We start from the raw sequence: 21,830 nt of genomic DNA, 5'->3' as shown, positions 1-21,830 counted from the left end.
TAAGTTAGTCATCAGTATCAAAAATCTATTTATTTCAATTGAAGGTGACTGTGCCGCATTATTTTAACACGCAACAAAATAGAAATTTATCAAACGATCATGCTTACTTTGCCTACGTGGCTAATTAAAGCGGGAAAATATCCAGCTCAGTTGCACCACTGATCGCACTATTGGCCATTTCACTGAATATTCGTCCTAAAGCTTCCTCAAAGGCAGGCTTCGCTTCTTCGAGTAGAATAAGCGGATTTTCGTTAATGATACTATTTCCGATTTGACCCAGCTCCGGATCCCCGTTAAAAAGATTGTGCAAATTGAACTGACCCTTGTCGAACCGCAGCTTCACCTGGATCGGATACATTTGGACCTTCTCCTGGCCGTCTTCTCCCGGCACGAGATGGTATTTGAGCCGCATGTTGGCAATCGTGTTATCTGGAATAATTTTAATCGACTTAAGTATCTTTTACTGGAAACGAAGGGGTTTTCTGAAATCGATTAAGCTCCTTCGCTAATCACTTACTTAGCAGCAGATCAAAATCTCCTTGGCCGGTGATTCTCAGCAACAGTAAACGCATATCCAACGAATACTGTCCATTTACAAGCATGATGGGAAGCTTCACGCTAACGTTCATCATCTTATCGTCTATACCAAGCCTGGCGTTTGAAACGAGAGTAAACAACATTGATTAATCCATGAGAATGAGTTTGCATTGTGATCCATCGTTAATTATCCGAAGATGATAATTGTTTCGTAGATAGTAGTTTGTTGCAATAACTCACCTAACCCGTCGGATGGAAAAGTCTCCGGATCCTTTGATTGTCACGTTGGAAAGAGTGGCCTGAAAGCTGGGACCATGATCAATGTGCATTCGATCGATGAAAATAGGTTCAAGCGGTGGAGCCAGCGGTTGACCTTCGCCGTAGTTTCCTACCGCAATGTTGGAACGAATTCGCTCCACTACCTCCTTGACACATTTCTCGAACTTGGGATCGTCGCGAGCGCAGGCCGTCAGGATGGGTGCTGAAATTGATGATTTGAGGAGAGCGTAATGTATACAGGGTGACGGATAATTGGTGTTAGACCAAGTAAGAGGTGAGAGAGGAAGGAATTCTCAACAACAAAAAAGTTCATAACTAAAGCGAACCATATTGTTTTCGCTTTTGTATACGCTATATTCAGAGACCAAAAATAAAACTCGAAGTGGCACACTTCGCATTACTGATCTAATTGCATTAAACTGTAGAACTGTGTAATAGAAATTTTGGTTTAGTCTGATCTTTAAGTTTATTTCATTTAACCGAGTGTTAGTATCAAATAGTTCCTATCCGACTTTTGCACCAGAGCTTTGTAGGAGACAATCTAGTACAAAAATTATAAGGGTGTAAGGAGGGATTAAAATATAAAAGCTTAAAATAATACAGAATGTTTGTGCGTGGTTCAAAAAAAGTTCCCGTGTTAAAGACTTTGAATATGTTAGTTTTTTTTTTTTGTAAAAATATATTCGTTTATTTGGAATATATAAACGGTGGAAAGGTCACAGACTCGGAAATTGTACCTATACCCAGACGCTAGGAATCAGAATCAGGAATCAGAATATATTGGCTTAAATGGCACGTTCCCCGTATGAGGTCGGGGATTTGTGCCTTTCCCTAAACCCAGATGCTAACGAAGCATCATTAGCATCATGGATGATGTGGCTTACGTCAAGGCGAACTTCCGGTAGCTTCCGGGGCTACTGTTCTTCACCGCCCAACACAAGTTTGATGTTCCGCAGGAAGTAAGGAAGCAGAAACTTTCAAAGTTTGTTAATAAATACATGATTTAGCAAGCAATCTGCACAAATGGCAAACGGAGTTCGCTGTTCGTGGCTACCGGGACAGTGAACGGGGAAATCTACCTCAAGGAGCTACCACAGAAGCGTCTGCTTCCTCTGTTGAAGCAACACGACGGCCCACAGTGGGACGGAATCAAAAAAAGCCGGACATTGATATTTGCGACGAAACTATTGATTATAGCACTTTAATGTCTTCGGAAAGGTTTCTTCATTTTTTAAGTAGTTTAATATAATGTTGGAAAATTTTTATTTAAGGGGGTATATACGCAGATAAAAAAAATAACTTTGCAAGTTGTTGCCAAAATTGATAGTCATGTATGGAAAGTTTGTAGACGAAATGATTTTATGAAACTTTGTTGAAGCAGCGAAATGGCTATCTGTTAAGCGAAAAAAGTTATTGGGTGAAATTGAAGTACATGTCGGAATACCCCCTTAAAAAGTGTTTTTTCATTGTAACTTTTTTATTTGATTTTTTACAGTTTCTCGATGTTCTAGAAAGTTGTAGATGTTTTCAAAACACACCTTTTTGCGGAATACACCAACTCGCTATCTCTTCGTTTTTAGGGTGTATGTCTGTTTTTTTGGCTTTTCTGGGCTAACTTTAAGGGGCTATGGTTTGTAGAGTAGTAGGTATTTCGTTGCTTAGAATACTCGGTTATATTATTACCTTGTTCATCCAATGACGAAGAAGATGATTGGCAGGACACTGATGACTTATGAGCATGTTAATAACAAAAAAAATTAACTTTGAATGTCGAAATATATGGAATGAACTGTAATATTTCAAATGTTTATTAATTTCGCATAAAAGTTTATTTTTCATGCTTCATAATACAAATAATTTATTGAAAAGCTAGTCTATTTTACTCCACATTATTCCAAGGATCCTATTAGATCCCGCCATGATTTATATATATATCAATAGGGTATTTCTTGCTGAACATCAAAAAATAAATATAGCTGCTACTACCTGCTACTCTACAAACCATAGCCCCTTAAAGTTAGCCCAGAAAAACCAAAAAAACAGACATACACCCTAAAAACGAAGATATAGCGAGTTGGTCTATTCCACAAAAAGGTGTGTTTTGAAAGCATGTACAACTTTCTAGAACATCGAGAAACTGTAAAAAATCAAATAAAAAAGTTACAATGAAAAAACACTTTTTAAGGGGGTATTCCGACATGTACTTCAATTTCACCCAATAACTTTTTTCGCTTAACAGATAGCCATTTCGCTACTTCAACAAAGTTTCATAAAATCATTTCGTCTACAAACTTTCCATACATGCCTATCAATTTTGGCAACAACTTGCAAAGTTATTTTTTTTATCTGCGTATATACCCCCTTAAATAAAAATTTTCCAACATTATATTAAACTACTTAAAAAATGAAGAAACCTTTCCGAAGACATCAATGTGCTATAATCAATAGTTTCGTCGCAAATATCAATGTCCGGCTTTTTTTGATTCCGTCCCACTGTGCGGCCATACGATCTTTTGGACGGAGAAGAGCTTCGTATCACTATTCAAATATTGTCCTGGAGTGGTACGAAGCCAAGGGGGTTCCCAATGACATAAACTACCCCAACGCACCAGAACTACGGCTCATGGAGAAATACTGGCCAGTGTGAAGCAAGCGCTACGGAAGAAGACACTACAGAAGCATCCCAAGGAGGTCAAATCTGAGGCAGACACGAAGAAAAAGTGAGTTTCCGCACAGAAGAAGCTGCAACCAGATGTTGTACAGAACCCAATGAATGAGTCAAGCGTTAGAAGCGAGCGTATGCCTAAAGCTTACTAATGGGTTTTTTTCTCGGCTGAAAGTTTGAAAAGGATCGGTCCACTAGGTAATTTAGCTGGAGAAAGCATGGCAGTTCGAACGGTGTTAGTTACGAGGAGGGAACCGATGGGGTACGGTACCAGATTATATCTTGGAACACTAGTGACATGCGATAACAATGATAACCACATGGTAGAATGACATGCTGTGGCTGCGAATAGGCCTTTCCGAGGTTTACGTAGTCAACTATAATCCCGTAGCCTACAGGTACGCGCAAAACTTGCTCTATACAAATAGCTGATACTACCTGTAGCGCGAATGCCGGAAGTAGAACTAGCCAAAATTATGATCAGCAGAGAACCTGGAAGAGATCGTCGACTTCGGGACAGACCCCGTATTCTCGTTGAAGGGCTCATCTGGGAGCACGATCCAACTATTTAGCCAATTATACCGTACGGTGAGATAGAACAAGATTACATTGAAGTGATACAAATCTCCAACAACTTCTAGACGAGGGGTACTTCTGTGATACATGGAAGAGGTAGACAGTGCTACTGCCAAAACTAGATAGGCCTCCTGCGGACTCTTCATCGTATAGAACAATATGCCTGCTGAATACAATATAGGAACTCTTGGAAAGGATTACAGTCAACAGGTTAACATTTACATTTAGGGAGAACGATTACGGTTCATCGAAGAACCAGGGTCCGGAATTCGTGGAAAGTGAAGTGTATTGTGTCCTCTATTCGGATAGTGATATAACGTGAGCTTGGAAGAATGACGGCAGGCGTTCTACAAGGCTTTATCCTGGGTCTCACGCTTTGAAAAGAGATGTACAATGGCGAACTGACGCTCAATCTGTCTAGGAATGCAGAGGTCATCAGATTTGCGGAAGACATCGTAATAACGGTACGGGGAAGTAATGAAACTGTTGCCGATAGAGGCGATTGGCATTACTGAAAGCTTAAACAAAACTGCAGATCTATCACAATTTTCGCCTGATGGTAATTCGGTGAAGTTTTGCTGGGCTTCGATTATCAAATTTTGTTGTGTACAGACGAATCTGCCCAGAGGCTGTGTGATATCCGGCCAAAATTTAAGCTAAGCAATTCCATCCGCAGTTGTACTTGCTCTCAGTAACCGTAGTACACTCACATGTAGCTTTCCTTTTAAAAATTTCAATGTGAGGATTTCGCCCGAGGAATGGCTGTCTTGCTGGATGAAGCAACCGACTTCAAGAATACGTAGTTCGTTACACTGACGAGCCTATGCTGGTGTCCGTTGTCGTAAAATTAGATTAGACCAAACCCTTTTAGCTTGGTAAATACTGTACCGTATTTCAAACAGAAATCTTAGCGATTCTGTGTGGCGCACAATCAGCACCTCAACAGGGAATTTGCGGTAAAATTTGCTCTGTCAGTCAGGTTGTCCTAAAGCACTTAGTTCAGCAGATCGAAATTATTAATCGAATATCGAACTCAAACCGAAGAACTCAGCATATCAAATACTATCTACACGGAAAAAAATCCGTCCATAAATTCATGAAACAAAGATCACGATTTCCTGAACCGACCGATTTACAAAAACAGCGAACGGGTTCCTGAAATTATTAATAATAAACCTCGTATTCATTAAACTATTCATGTTTCCAAAAAAATAGGGCGCCTCAGATATATACATATCGTTACATTTGAATGTTTGATTGGGTTACTGTTGTTATTCGCTGGACATGTTTAGCTTTTGTTATGATTCTTGTTCTTAATTTGGGAATACACCGCCAGCAGTCAAACAATGTTCATGATATCAGGAGCTTATTCGCGATTTTCGTGATTTCTCATCGCCTTACTGTGTTATTTTATTTATGAGTTTCCTATCGGATTTTTCTGTCGGACTAGCTGGATTTATGTTCATGGTTTAAGAATCTTTCTATTGATGTTATCGTGATATTTTGGTCATGAGCAGAGTGGTTCATGCTCATGATTACAGGATACAGGATTTTCTAAAATATGCCAGTCGCGCACGGAGCATTTTGGGTTTTGCCCTTGCTGTGTTATGCGAATCTCTGACACAGTGGACCATTATTTTCTTCGCAAATCGTGGGAATCAAATGATCATGTCCCATTTAAACCTGATATGGCTCGCTAAATGCGTTAACATCCCAACTCGCTTGGTGTCCTCTAGTTGTTGTGCAATTTGTGTTGGAGATGAAATGTACAGTTCTCTAATCAACAATGGTTAGAATAGCACAAGTCAATCTCCAACATAAACGTACAGCAACTATGAATTTATCTCGACTCATGCAGGAAGGTAAAGCTTCCATAGCATTGGTTCAAGAACCGTATTTCCATAAAGGAAACTTCTATTTTGGAAAGTTACTTAACACTGCCTTCATTGCTTACAACAAGACAGGCATGACTAACCCACGTGAAATGCCTCGTGCTTGCATTCTTACAAATAAGGCTATTGACGCGTGTCTCATATCGGAGCTCACAACTCGCGATATCTGTGTTGTCACAGTTACAATGACTGTCGGAAACGTAGACAAAAAATATATATATTGTTCAGCATACCTACCGCATAACGAATCATCTCCTTCTGATGATTTCAAAAGCGTTGTATCATATTGTAGCAGAAATGGGCTTCCGCTCATTATCGGCAGTGATGCGAATGCTCATCACATCATTTGGGGCAGCTCAGACATCAATCTGAGAGGCTCTGAACTGATGGAGTACATAAGTAGTACAAATCTCCATATTCTGAATGTGGGAAACCGACCAACTTTTGCGAGGTCTGGGAGGGAGGAGGTGTTAGACATAACACTTTGCTCTGATAGAATTTTGCATGAACTGGGAAATTGGCAGGTTCCAAATGAAACTGAACCGTCTCTATCCGATCATAAATATATATTTTTCGAGCATTTTGATGTCACCTTCAATGTGGTGACATATCGTAATCCTAAATCTACAAACTGGGACCTCTTTTTGGAAAACTTGGCGACTAAATTTCATGGATATTTTCCAACAATTAGTCAATTAGACGACTTAGATGACGTCGTGGATACGACAAACTCATTCATATTAGCATCCTACGAAGAAGCTTGTCCACTTCGTACTGTTAAATCGACTAGGGGAACCCCTTGGTGGAGGGCTGAGCTTGATAGAATGAAGAAAGTTATGAGAAGAGCTTGGAACCGGCGTCAGCGTGATGACTCCAGGGCTTTCAGGTCAGCTCGTAGTGCATATAAGAAATGTCTTAGATCTGCAGAACGGGCTGGCTGGCAAAGCCTATGCACTAATGTCTCTAGTCTGAACGAGGCTAGCAGATTAAATAAAATTCTCTCCAAATCAAATGATTTTCAGATGAACTCCTTAAAAACCAGAGATGGTGTTTATGTGACGGAGGAAAAAGATGTTCTTAATTGTCTCTTCGACACACACTTTCCAGGTTGTATCGATCCGGAGTTAAACAATGTTCACAGATTTCATTCTGGTGATTCGGACTCGTGGGCGTTAGCACGCACATTGGTCTCCACTGAATCGGTCAAGTGGGCAGTTGACAGCTTTGCTCCATACAAATCACCCGGAAAAGATGGAATACTTCCCGTGCTACTGCAAAAGGGATTTGATATTCTTAAACATGTCTTGAAAAAGATTTTACTTTCCAGTCTTGCTACCGGGTATATCCCGAAAGCATGGCGAGAAATAACTGTTAGATTTATTCCCAAAGGGGGGCCCTCAAGCTATGAAGAAGCCAAGAGTTTTAGGCCTATCAGCTTAAGTTCTTTTCTTCTGAAAGCTTTGGAACGGATAATCGATCATCACATCAGGAACGTTAGTTTAGTTGAATATCCACTGCACAAAATGCAACATGCATATCAGTGTGGGAAATCCACGATCACTCTGCTTCACGATGTTGTTTACAACATTGAGAAAGCCTTCTCGCTCAAGCAATCTAGCTTGGGTGTATTCCTAGATATTGAGGGTGCTTTTGACAATGTGTCCTTCCAGTCTATTCTGGAAGCGACGCGCGGTCATGGGATACCTGCATGTATCTCAGGTTGGATAAACGCAATGCTTAGTAACCGCATACTTTGCTCGTCACTGCGACAGGCTGAGATACGGAAGTTGAGTATTTGCGGTTGTCCTCAGGGCGGCGTTCTGTCACCTTTGTTATGGAACTTAGTAGCTGACGGCTTGGTGAAGAAACTCAATGAGCTTGGATTTCCAACCTACGGGTTTGCTGACGATTACCAAATACTAATTACTGGATTTTGCATCGGAACAATCTTTGACTTGATGCAACAGGCATTAAGAGCTGTCGAACAGTGGTGTCGACAAGTTAAACTATCAGTTAACCCAAGCAAAACTTCAATGGTTCTTTTCACGAAGAAGCGAATAACAACCGGGGTTCGTCCCTTGCAGTTTTTTGATTCTGAGCTGCTGTGTGCAGATCAAGTCAAATACGTTGGAGTCATATTGGATTCCAAACTGAATTGGTCTGCTCACATTGAGTTCAGAGTCAAGAAAGCGTGCATGGCCTTCGGGCAGTGCAGACGAACTTTTGGAAAGACCTGGGGTCTCAAACCTAAATACATCTATTGGATTTACACGACAATTGTACGTCCAATACTGTCATACGGATGCCTTGTGTGGTGGCAGAGGGGAGAGGTGGTGACAGTCCAGTCAAAGCTAAACCATCTGCAAAGAATGGCGCTCATGGCGTTGACTGGTGCTTTCACCACGACTCCGACTGCTGCTCTTGAGGCACTTCTAAATATCAAACCATTACACATACACTTAAAACAAGAAGCACTATCATGTGCATACAGACTGCAGGTTACTGGGCTTTGGAACAGTAATCATGTTGATCTTGCTACCAGTCATACACGATTGTGGTCACAAATGGTTACAGGGGGTGAAGATATTCTTGCTCCCAGCGATATTACACTCACTTGTAGTTTTCCTTACAGGACATTCCATGTTAAGATTCCCTCTCGAGAGGAGTGGTTGTCTGGCTTTATGGAAAGACAACAACAAACGCAAGTGGTTTGTTACACTGACGGTTCTCTGATGGAGGGACGTGCTGGTGCTGGTGTCTACTGTCGTGAAATGAGACTGGAACAATCTCACTCACTAGGTAGATACTGTACTGTATTCCAAGCAGAAATCTTTGCGATTATGTGCGGGGTGCAATCGGCCCTTCAACTGAGTTTGTCCGGCAGAGTTATAAACTTCTGCTCCGATAGTCAGGCTGCAATCAAGGCCCTTAGCTCAGACAAATCCCGGTCCAAGCTAGTGATCGCGTGCCGAACCCAAATCGAAGAACTAAGCATTGTCAACACTATCTACCTTGTCTGGGTGCCCGGACATTGCGGTATTACTGGAAATGAATGGGCTGACGAATTGGCAGGTTCAGCGATTGACTTCGTTGGTCCTGAGCCCGCGCTGCCAATTTCGACAAGTTGGATAAGGGAAAAAATACGGTCCTGGGCTTCGTCCGAGCACCGCAATTATTGGAGAAATCTACAAACGTGTCGCCAAACAAAGGCGTTTCTAGAACAACCATGCCCAGTGGTTTCGAAAAATCTCTTACATTTTTCGAAGCTCCACTGCGGCATGCTGACCAGGGCTTTAACCGGCCACTGCAAACTCAATTATCACATGGCAACTATTCAGCGCGCTGAGTCTTTTTCATGTGATCTTTGTGAATCCGACTACGGAACTTCATATCATCTGATATGCAACTGCCCAGCGCTAGCGCAATTGCGATTACGAGTCTTCAGCCGTCCTTATATAGACGAAACCATGTTTGGTCGACTGAAACTCAGAGACATACTAAAGTTTCTTATCCAATGTGGTAAAGAGCTTTAGGCTTATTCGCAGGCAAGTTGAACTACTTGTGAGTTTAATTTACCTGTTGTTTATTTTTTGTTTTGTGCTGTTTCTCCCACCCTTCCAAGTCTACTTCCCCACACCTCCTTGTCCTTTCCTTCCGCTCAGGAAATGATGAAAACACACGGCAAGGCACAAATCCCCGACTATGTATGGGGAACGTGCCATTTGAGCCAATATATTCTGATTCCTGATTCCAGTCACGTTTTTGATATTTTTATCACGAGTAATGTGATTTATGTTCGTGATGTCGTGATATTTTAGTCAAGAGTATAGATTTATGTTTTTGATTTTAGGGTCTTTGGTTTCGTTTTCTGTCAAGACATCACACTGAACTTTATCAAATGAATAACGAGTTCGAGGTCCTAATAGTTTTCTTATATCTAATGCTCGTACCTATTACTGGACGCTAGCAGCTGGACAATTCATGAAAAATAAGTCCACAAATAATATTCCAAATTTTATGAAAAAGTTCACATGCAAATTTCATTACCGTGTTGCATAAAATTGAAAATGATCAGGGAAATCTTTTAAATATTACAAGTACGCAAAATAGATCGTTAATCATGTTCTAGGAATCATGAATCAGTTCACGAACACAAATAATATTTCCTGATTTTGTGAACTATTTCACGAGTACGCATAGAAAGTCGAGATTATTATACTAAGATTCATGAACCAATTCACGAATACATGAATATTTTATAATTTTGTGATTTATTTCACGTACACCCCTGATCAGACGTGATGATTGTAGTAGGTATCATGAATCAGTTCACAAATACAGGAATAATATTGAATGATTTCGTGAACCATTTCACGAGCACGGGTATTGGATCGTGACCAATATAATAAGTATCATGAATAAGTTCACGAAGTTTGGACGGGAAAATATCCTGAATGTTTCGATTTTGCGAACAAATGTTCCAAAATCTATGAATAACATCAAGAGTCAACCTTTAGTTTTATGAATACTGTTCACAAAGTTGTGAACTAGTTCACGTAGAGAAAACCGATTTTCTAATGACATGGCGAAAACCATGAATGAAATTATAATAAAAAAAACACAAATCTTTCCACTAATAAAAGCGTTTTACGTGCGTTACTGAAGGGAAATCGAACATAAAACATATGATCGTTGTTCGTAGTCCTGTTTTCGTAGCGTGAAAATGTGATTGTTCCGGAATTGATGGCACTTTATTCACATTTTTGAGAACATTTTTTTTCATGTACCTTCGATGGATATCCAGTCATTCCGGTACTAGAGCGAGCGCTGCGACTGACTTCGTTGGTCCAGAGCTAATTCTACCACGGTCCGTGGGTTGGGTAAAATTTCAAGCTCTTGGGCTCTATCCGTACATTCCAACCATTAGCGTAGCTTGCAAACTTAACTTCAAATGAAATTTTTTTTTGCCGGGTGTGAGACCAAAAATGTCTTGAATTTTTTCCAAGATCAACAGTAATATTCTAGTCAGAGCAGTGATTGGACATTGCCAACTCAATTATCACTTGGCTGCTTTTCAGCGCGCTGAGTGTTATTCGTGCGATCTTCATGAATAAGATTGCGGAACTTCATATTATCTGATATGTAACCATATTGTAGTAATGCAGTTACGTACTCGAATTTTTGGTTTTCCCTACATAGATAAACCTATGTACAGAGAGCTAAATCTCAAGGATATGCTATTGTTCATAACCTAGATTGGTAAAGAGCCATAGGCTTTATCGGTAGGGTTCATTGTTCCTTCGGGAGTGAAGAATGCTGTTTTGTATTGCGATTGTATTGTGTTGTCATTTTCCATTTCACCGTCATTTGTCTTTTACGTCCCTCTGCCTTTTCAGGAAAGTGAATAGACGACATGGCTAGAAACAAATCTTCGAATAAAAATCCGTTTTAATCCACCTTGTGGTGCAAATGTGCCTTTCTCATTTGCCCAAACTACGATTCCATGGCTGGTTCAATAGAATAGTGGAAATATATATTACATATTCAGTACGATTGTCACATTAGGGTGGCTTTCTCAATTTTTGAAATTAAAAAATTATCTCCTGAATGAAAAAAGATAGGAGAATACAACCTTCTAAAGAAATATAGAGCAATTAATTTTGAGTAACTTTGTTGAAAAAGTCGAAACTTTATCTTAAACGGTTTTTATTTTACAGCGATGTACCTTGTTTCGTTTAGGGTGACTCTTAAAAAATCAGTTTTTTTAATATAAAATCATTGAGGGTGATATCTCGTGAAAGTCGACTTCTAACAACAGTTAGCTCTTAAAAATGCGCACATTGCTTCTTCTGAGACCAAATCATTATCTTTTACATAAACAGAGTTATTGATGATTTTCTGCTCAAAATTCGACATTTTTTAAGGTAAATAATTCCGCAGGTGGCAAAAAGTGACAATCAATGTTATGACAATCTGATAGTACTTTAAAAACGCTACAAAATAAGGGGTACATCGTTTGTCTCCTAGTGACTCTTTACGTGAAATGATTGCGTATATACTACCTCTGTCCAAGGGTCAAAAGTTGATTTTTTGTTGAAAATCCAGTTCTTATATCCCGTAAGTACCAGACATTCACTGTCTTCAAATCACTTTCTTCACAATTTTTATTTCAGTGTAAAAATAGGGTTGTCTCAACATTTTTGAAATAAAAAAAATTTCTTCTGAACAATAAAAATAGAAGTATTTGTGGGTAATTTTGTTGACAATTCCTAAACTATTGTCAGTGGCTTTTATTTTACGGTGATTTCCTTTATTTGGTTTGGCGTGACCCTTAAAAAAAATTTTTTCAGTAAAATAGTTTTGAAGTGAATTTCCCAAAAAAATTGAAATTTTCTTCTGATAAGTACCAATTATTTCTTTAGAGACCAACTTATTACCAGTTTTATAAACGAGATATTGATTTTTTCAGTAGCAATATTTTTTCTACGTTTCTACACCTTTCTACACCTGTAAAATAAAGTACCCATTAATGCGTAGAAATTGGAATAAAAGTGAAATAACTCACTCAATGGGTGAAGAGCTTGTACGTCAACTTGGATAGTTTTACCCATTATTTCTTGTAGAACACTTACAACGAATTACGTAAAAACACAGAAATTCGTTTTTTCGGAGCCGATAATGTGCAGGTTCCGAATCGATTTTTAATGTGAAGGTTATCTCGCTTGAAGTAATTCATAAAGATCCCATTATTAGTCACTTATTATTAGTCTCAATATACCCATTGACATAGCCTCATCGAAATGGATGAGAAGTACCCAGTATTAGAAACAATAAAGTACCCACTTTTTTACACCTGGAATTAAATAGGCATCAACATCTTTGCTTCGTTCTTAAGAAGCAGATTAATAAAAAACCTGGCTTGGAAAACGTAAAATACTCGCTTTAGAACGAAGCGAAAAGTCGAGTACAATGCACCCTTATTCATCCTACCATTTGAGCTAATGCGTTGAACAGAGATAGCACACACTGCTCTAACTAATGTGTTCAAATGGGTGGGATGAATAAAGGTGCTAAGATGAATTCGGGCGCAGTAACCCTATCTCGATTTTTTTTTATAAAGATCGAGTTTTTGGGACTTTTTGCCGATTTTGCTCCTTTTTCAATATTACCGTGTCTGTGCTTTCTTTTGGAAAATTTTAGAACTCGAATCATGATTTCTTTTCTTGTATATAGTTGTCAAGTCATGTATAATAAAATTGGCATGCATATATTTGAAAGCTTTTAATAAATATAAGCAACTAACAAATTTTCGTGTTCATGCTTGAGAAAGGCACAATTGCACCGCAAGGTGGATTAGAACAGGTTTTTAATATGTTTTGGTTGCCTTCCCTACTTCCGTGCGCGTGGGACCAAGATGAACACTAAAGAGCCTCTTTATTTCTGCTCTTTTATGTGTGCAACCATGGAGTAGAATGCACACATGGGAGCAACACACATCGGAGTGAAGAGGTTTATTGTTGAAGAGAAGAGCAGTGGTTCGCACGAAAAGTGCAAAGAGCGATTTTTATTCTTCCCTTTATTTGCTCTGAGGTGTTTTCCATCCCTGCATGGAACAATGGTTGTCAACGGTTTTATGTGCATTAATTTTTCAATTTGAAAAATAAAAAAAAACACTCTTTTGTACTCGGGAAATTGCAGTTTATACCTTTTTGTAAAGGAAGCAATATTAACATTTGAAAGGGGATATATTCGTCTTCTGAAAATAGTGTAAGTTAGGGAATAAGGGTAATTTAATCCCAAAATCCCTTATATTTGAAAACATTTCTGCTTTTAGATATGTGACACAAGATGCTAAATGCGCAATAAAATCGTGTTAGTCTTATTTTTCATTGAATTGTCTGCTCTAAATATATCACCTAGGGGTGATGTTATGTATTGAGGGAGTTGGGAAAGAGAGTGACTTAACATGAATTACCGAGATAAAAACAAAAATGATAATAAAACTAACAACAATTTGCAATATGCATGGAGGGAAGTGTACTATAGATTATTTTTTTCGCTGCGAGACACTGTATATGAATGGCTCCCAAACAACCAATATTCCATAACGATATCACGTAACATCGATGACAGAGCAGTGGGTTTAAAGCCAAGTTCCCTATGTGTCGTCCAAAACTGAAAAGAATCTTCAATTTAGACACCAAGAACAGATGTTCACCTCAAACGTAAAAGTTGAGTAAAATATTTACGGCATATCCAAAGGTAGCTGTGATGTTACACTCAGAGGGTGTTCTGTTGTTATTCCGTTTAGTGCGTGAGTTTTACTGAATTGATAGTGGACCACAGAATTGATATTCAACTGACCGTCATAATTATATGCCAGTATGGTGACCGTATTGTTCTAACGGATATTAGTTCAAATAACAGAACAAATATTTTAAACTTGTTTGTTCGAACCTGGTATCTAGTATCTGTGACTTAATTGTAATATATTAATAACAAAATAGAATATACGGCGAAATACAACAAATATATTTAAATATCTACTACCTTTAATTTTTATTTAGAACTGCAAGTGTAAAGGGTCTGGAGACAAAGTTACTCCAGTACAGACTATTTAAAAGAAATTGGACTTTAATTGTCTGCACGGAAAAATACGTTCATTAATTCATGACCCAAAAATCAAGTACTTTTCTGGCAGAGTAGCGCAATTTATATTCATGATTTCAGTACCTAAGTCACGTTTTTTGTAGTTTATATTCACGTAATCGCAATATTTTATTCGTGAGTTTTGAATCGGATTTTTTTCTGACAGAATAGTGTTCATGATTTTAAGATTTTAGTCACGATTTCCGCAATTTATATGCACGTTATCGTGATACATTCTGGAGCTCACTTTCAATTTTGGGACGTGGAATAGTGTAACTCATGATTATGATATCAGCAGATAATGATGATAATATGATACATATAGCAGACTTATCAGTTTCAAAAAATTGTTTTTGTTATAGGTATCTATTAAAGTAACTGATCTATAAAGATTGGGTATCAAGTTCTTCTCGAGAAACGTTATCTGATTGATACAATTAGTTGTAACATTTAATGCACCGATTGCTCATTAGAGTATTGTAACTTAGGATATTGTTAAAATGCCATATCACTCTAAAACACACAACGAGTACCCTATTTTTTCGGAGAAATCACTTTTACTTAACTCCGTAGTAGATTGTTACATTTCGATTCTCCAACTAACCTAACCGAGCACGGCAACTTCCAAAAAGCACCCCGACAATAATCACAATCACATTGAGCTTCATCTTTCTTCACAGTCCCTAACCATATAATGCTAGCTTACAACGGTAAACACTAATCGTACCGCTAAATTATAGACTTAAACTAATCCGAGTACCTCCCCCAGCAATCCCATTTATACCAATCCGTTTGACATTGTTCATTGCCAATTGTGTGTGAATTGAGGATATGAGATTCACCGTTTGCCTTCCAGGTCGGTAGGTACCTACTTGATCTTTTCCGACCCTACCATCAGCAGCAGCAGCAACAGCAGCAACAGTAGAGGGCCAACCTGTCGGTAGTAAACGAACGTCATCAGTTGCATATTAAGCCTGAACACATCCCCCCCTCTCCAAGTGCATTTACAAATGTCCCATTCCTGTCTCTTGATAATCTTGATTGTGATTAGGGTAGGAGTATGCTAATAGGTTCTAGTTTGTCATGTTTTATGAGTCTACTGGTGGAAGGTTGAAGATTTATATTATGTTCTAAGAATAGCAAGTTAGGCGGTGTAAATTTTCTGTTTCATTATCAAATTAAAGTAAAAAGATATAATGCAAAACAACAAAAGAGATAGTTTAAAAAATTCTGAATTTGGTACTACAATCTTTATCTCAAAATTTCAATAACCATTTTGTTTAAAATTCAATGGTAGACTTGACTAGCAAGTAAAATTTTGGCTGTAAAAATTAGCCGCCACCTAAAAATTGCAAAAAATTGCACAAAAGAAAGGTTGAAAGAAAATAGTTATCTGCAGTCTCCTTATTAGGGAAAATCAACCAGTTTAAGCAGATTCATCAACCACTTAGACATCAGACTCGCAACTGATGACCCCATGATGCTAATTGGACTGCTGTTACTTCAAAGCTACTTACCGGTGCAGGAAATCTTAATCGTCAATCTCATAGAAAAAGACACGTGCCACTTCCAGCTTTCTCAAACAAATAAGCATGACGCGTATTCCTACATTAATATTTTATTACCCCATTCTTCACAACCACGATTTGCTACTGATCTAATCACTCAGTCGTCTACAGTCTACCCGTCTACTATAGTATTCATATGACTGCCTGCTACTCTGGGAAAATCTCCTTCAGCTCCGATTGTTTCACCAAACTGTTGGCGGTGGCGGTAAACTGCTCGGAAAGTCCCTCCTCGAAAGACGACTTCACCTCGTCCAGCAGCACGTGTGGGTTCTCGTTGATGGCATCGTTTCCGACCTTTTCCAGCATGGGATCACCGTTGAACAGGTTCTTCAGGTAGAACGAGGCCTTGTCGAATTTTATCTTCAGATCGATTGGCCGGAAGCGAACGAGATCTTTGCCGTCGACCGATTCGGTGAAGTACTTCAGACGCAGGATGGCTTTGGTGTCATCTGAAAAATTCGACAAAAAACGTAAATTTAATGAATTTTTCAAAAATGCCAAAAAGTTTCATAAATAAACCACTATGTGGATTAAAGATAACTTTTACACTCTGCAACTGAATAAACAGCACAATAAGATTGTTTACAACTGTCTCTTCGACCCTTTTGAAATTGAATGTGAAAGTTAACTTACTGAGCTGTGCACGAATATCGCCCTTGCCGCTGATTCGCAGAACCAGAATGTTCATATTCAACACGTATTTGCCTGTGACATTCAGAACAGGCAGAATCACACTGACATTGATCTGCTTCTGCGACAAGTCGGCCCTATTGAGAGTGGAGTAAATAGATAAGTTTGTGAGTCAAAAAAATTAAAAAATGATTCCGCTCTTACTTCAGCTTCTTGATGATAAATTTGGAAGATCCGGCGATCACCAGGTCGGAGAAGTTAGCCGAAAACGAGGGGCCCCGCTCGATGCTGATCCGTTCGACTACCACCGGTTCAATCTTGGGATGCTGCCGTTCGGAACCGTAGCTGCCAGAAGCGATGTTCGGTCTGATCCGTTCGATGACGTCGATGATGCATTTGTCAATGTTGGGATCCTTCGCTTTGCATACCGACAGGGCTGGTTCTGAATTGAGAGGAAAGAGGAAAACAATACCAAAAGGGAACATTAATTTGAATGACGTAACAAACTTGATAACTCTGCAATTGAGAATGCAGAAGGGTTGTTCAGGTTATTGAAGTGAATTGATATATATCCCAAAATAATGCTGTCATTATGCAATCAGCATCAGTGCCTCGTCATATGCCCAGGGCCGGCGCATCACGTGGGTAACCGAGAGGGGAAATACCCACCCGAAAGTTTGGAACAAACTGAAACCTGAAATCAACAGCATATGTGTCATGCGCACAAAATGCATAAATCTGAAATTCTCGATGCACAACAATTTTTTTTTTATTCAGGTTCAAATTTCTTTGCTTTACAATTTAAATTTTTGAAAAATATGGTATAATAATTAGGATTAGTTTAAAATTAAAATTTTTATTTTATAGTTATACTAAGGCGCATATATTTTGACACATCTAATCTTAAAACAAGGAATTCAGATCAACATGCCGAAAAAAATATTAAAGCAATTGTATTCAAACTAAAGGATGCAATTAGAAATATTTACAAAGACAAAGCACTTGATTAACAATTGAAACAATGAGAAACACTCTTAGACTTTTTATAAGGAAAGCAAAAGACACACACAAGAGGAATTGACAGGGAAATGAAGAAATTAATCTTGAAGCATTTTGGCAAACGGAAGAATACTGTTAGGACATCATGAACCGGATCACTGACTGCCCTCCTTGGATCCGCTGGGAATTCTTTTTGGACCACATTTCCAGGTAGCTGCTTATCTACCAAGTGAGAAGAGGTAACTAAATTTGGCAATCTATCATGTTTCAAAATATGTATATGAGAAGCATATAGGGAGATCAAGGTTAGCCAGCACATCTCAAATTTGAACAAGGCCGAAGGGTTCTGCTTAACGGAGATCTGGCGCTAGGGCACTAGTCGCACGACCAGACAACATTCTTAATGTCGCGATAATCGTCACCATAAGCGCAGAGATCGCTCTCCACCATCCCGCTACACCGGAGACGCTCATCCATCATGAGTCTTATCCATCCCCTTAAACCAAGGCTTGTTGATGGAGATTCCTAAACTTCCATTGTTCCACGAAATGTGCCGATTTTCGAGCGTGTTCTGACAAGAAATACTGAAAATATCGTTGAAGCTACGCGATCTTTCACAAATATCACCTTCTAATGCCTAAGTGTACTCATTTTCTCATTAGCATTCCAATCTTAGTGTACGCCTTCCTATTACCCGGAATGGAACTGTACAAAAGAATTCAAACTAAGGTAATCTGATATGTCTGATAAATTTGTATATTTAAAGAGCATTACGATTATATAAAGTGCACTGAAACCTCCATTTACGAACTCTTATTTTACGTAATATTCGATTTACGTAACTTTTTTACGAAATAAATTCGAAATAACGAACTCTTTTTTTAAGAACCAAGTTCGTAAAAAAAAGTTTGAGGTTTTACAGTACAGTATGAAGTTTCACGTATTCTTAGCTAACTGTTACTAATAAAAGTTGGGTAGTTTCGGAATGGGGTTGACGAATATATGACGGAAATCGATGTCCTGGGCCATTTCGTAATCAAAGATGGCGACCGCCGATTTAGATAAATTCTCTTTAACCTGAACAATATGGATATTTACGGAAAGGGGTACAGTACATGACGGAAATCTATGTCTTGATCCATTCCGAAATCCAAGATGGCGAATTTTGGTTTAGATAAATTCTCTATAATCTAAACAACATGGGTATTTTTGGAATAGGATAATTATAGAGTAGATATAGATATAGTAATTAGTGATGATATGTATTTATCAGCACCTTGGTGAATTTTAGGCTGATAAAACAGTGCACACCTCTACTTATTTTAAGAAGAAATGCAAAAAAAAAAGAAAATTGTCCATTTTCATCATCTACTTATCAATCCTGTTCTAAAAATATTCACATTCATAGGGTTATCAAAGATTTTTCTCAACTGGAAGTCGCCATCTTGGATTTCAAAAAGGTTCCAATTCTCCGTTTCCATCTACTTGTCAAGCCCTTTCGAAAAATACCCAAAAAAATTAGGGTTATCGAGAATTTTTCTCAACCGGATGTCGCCGTCTTGGATTTCGAAACTGTTCCAATTGTCCATTTTCATCATCTACTTATCAAGCTCATTTCAAAAATACCCATATTGGTATGACTCGCGAATTTTTCTCAACCCGAAGTCGCCATCTTGCATTTCAAAAAGGTTCCATTGGTCCATTTTTAGCATCTACTTGTCAAGCCCTTTCAAAAAATGCCCATATAGTTATGGTTATCGAGAATTTTCTCAACCAGAAGTCGCCATCTTGGATATCAAAAATGTTCCAGTTGTCCATTATCATCATCTTCTTATCGAGGCCGTTCCCAAAATACCCGTATTGTAATGGTTATCGAGAATATGGCTCAACCAACAATTTAATAATAAGAATGTGGAGCAAACTTTTTTTTACGAACTAAATCCCAAATAACAAACACTTTTTTTAGGAACTAATTCAATTTACGAACCCCCAGTTTGGTTCGTAAATGGAGGTTTCAGTGTGTTATCATTTCATCGCGAAACGTCTATTGTTTGAGTGTGGACCTACATGGAATGCGTTTGTCGCCGAAAAAGGATTCCTGATCCCGTGTATTCCGATCCACGGTTGAATAAAATACACAACGCAAACATTGTTTCTCTCATTAAACCGTCGACAAACTGGTGTCCATAAACACGTTTTTCAGCATTCATTGAGTTTTTCATTTGCGTTTCAAATTTTGCAATTAAGTCCCCTATCGAAGACTACACCATCAATCTCTACATCCCGGGAGGATACATAGACAAGATACTTCTTCGTACAGGGCAGCCGCGTGTAGTTTCGTTAGTTTACGCGATATATCGATGATGTTCAATGGCTTATCCTCGTTCCGGAGGTAAACCGTCCAGTGGCCGGTTGCATTAGATTAATTATTTTTGCCAAGGGAGGAATATTCAAATCGACCTCCATTGAGCCAGAGGGGATGTCCGTCGTCGGAGATATCTTCCCATTAGTCATTGCTGTACTCGAGTACTTCAGTACTCGCGAAAAGAAGGTTTTTTGGAGGGAACAGAAAATTAATGTTACGAAATTTAAAAGAATAGAGTATTTGGCACTTAGCTGTGAAACATTTGTAGTGTCAGTAATCAACAAACACATTTTCGCTGAGCCGTCGGTCATACAGCCTGTTAACAAATAGCCACCAGCTATTATCCGGAAATTTTCACTTTCACTTACATACACCATACCTGAATTGTCGTCACTACGGGTAGAAATCACCTTGAATCTACCTTACTATCTACTCGGGAAAAAATTGTTTCGGCGGCCCTGCATATGCCTATTTCAACACAGGACTTATTCAGTCACATTTGTTATCGCAAATTTCGGAGACGATTGGTTAGTCCCTGCCATTTTGCATCGCGTTTAAAGATTGCATGGAAATTAGTTTGGGAAAACATATTTATTTATATTCCCGCTTATACCAATTGCCATTTCACTTATATTTCAAAATCAATCTAATATAAAGTTTGTCCAAAATGTGATAAAATACAAAAATATCGACAAGCGACTTGGTGACGAAGCTTTTTGTAAAACGTCTCTAAAAAACCTATTTTAATCCATCTAGTGGAGCAATTGCGCCTTTCTCATTTATCCAAACTATGATTCAATAGCTGGATATGTTCAATATAATTGTGGAAATGTCCATTACATTCTTATTACACTTAGCACGTATCCCACGACTACCACAAAAGTCGACGTTGACTCACTTTAAACAAAAAAGTGTAATATTTAGGTTAAAGTGCCTATTTTCATTCTATTTGGGAGGGTGCCTCATTAATATCTTAATTACTTGGCCTACAATCAATGGAATGCGTACAAAGTGTCCTCAACAGCTTTGCTTCGTTTTCAAGAACCAACGTAATAACACACACAAGGTAATAATGTAGATAGATACAGTAGAACCTTGCGGCAATTAAAACATAGTAACACGCAAGGTAATAATAGAAATATGGCGAAAATAGGCTCATTACCCTAACCAGCTTAATCAGCATGAGTTCTATGTTATCTTTATGTGATCATATATTGAAATGCTTGGCGACTGGCTTATTCGTAGCTCTTACAAATTGAATTGACTACACAATGGCGTTTTTTTCAATATATTTTTTATTTCATTTAAAAGTTATGAGAAAAATAGACAAAAGTGGCATCAAGTGTACCCACTCTCCCCTACTGTGCGGTTGCCATTAAAAATCTTCGTTCACTTGATATTGCATCTCCACGTTTGCTACGGGGAGGAGTTTTTGTTAGTAGGATGGGGTAAAGAGTTAGATAAAATCTGGATTCACCTTGATAAGTGATGCGATTTATGTCACTCTCAGAACTGTTATCATGTCTTTATTGCTCTGGGTAGCCGGCTGTCGAGAATTTATGATAAATTTATCGTGTGTTGAATTTATTCGGGAATGCTCGGTTTGCAAAAAGTGCAACTTCAACTCCGGACAGCCGACCGTCGGGAGTGTTGCTTGTGTTTAATTGAAT

The 21,830-nt window shown here is 38.5% G+C and overlaps 1 protein-coding gene across 1 annotated transcript in view; it reads right to left on the bottom strand.

Annotated features, from left to right (window-relative positions):
- Positions 1-21,830, bottom strand: part of LOC131679390 (uncharacterized) — a 58,393-nt gene continuing 36,563 nt past the window's right edge. Inside the window, exons 2-8 of the mRNA XM_058960103.1 lie at positions 17,001-17,238; positions 16,800-16,933; positions 16,318-16,615; positions 16,116-16,171; positions 778-1,018; positions 518-651; positions 1-429 (exon numbers count right to left, since the gene is read on the bottom strand). Of these exons, the coding sequence (XP_058816086.1) occupies positions 125-429; positions 518-651; positions 778-1,018; positions 16,116-16,171; positions 16,318-16,615; positions 16,800-16,933; positions 17,001-17,238 (1,406 nt within the window). The 3' untranslated portion in view covers positions 1-124. The remainder of the gene's footprint in view (positions 430-517; positions 652-777; positions 1,019-16,115; positions 16,172-16,317; positions 16,616-16,799; positions 16,934-17,000; positions 17,239-21,830) is intronic.

Source organism: Topomyia yanbarensis, chromosome 2 (genome assembly GCF_030247195.1).
Source record: "Topomyia yanbarensis strain Yona2022 chromosome 2, ASM3024719v1, whole genome shotgun sequence".
In the NCBI taxonomy this organism is placed as follows: domain Eukaryota; kingdom Metazoa; phylum Arthropoda; class Insecta; order Diptera; family Culicidae; genus Topomyia; species Topomyia yanbarensis.
This window is presented reverse-complemented; position numbering and strand designations above follow the sequence as displayed.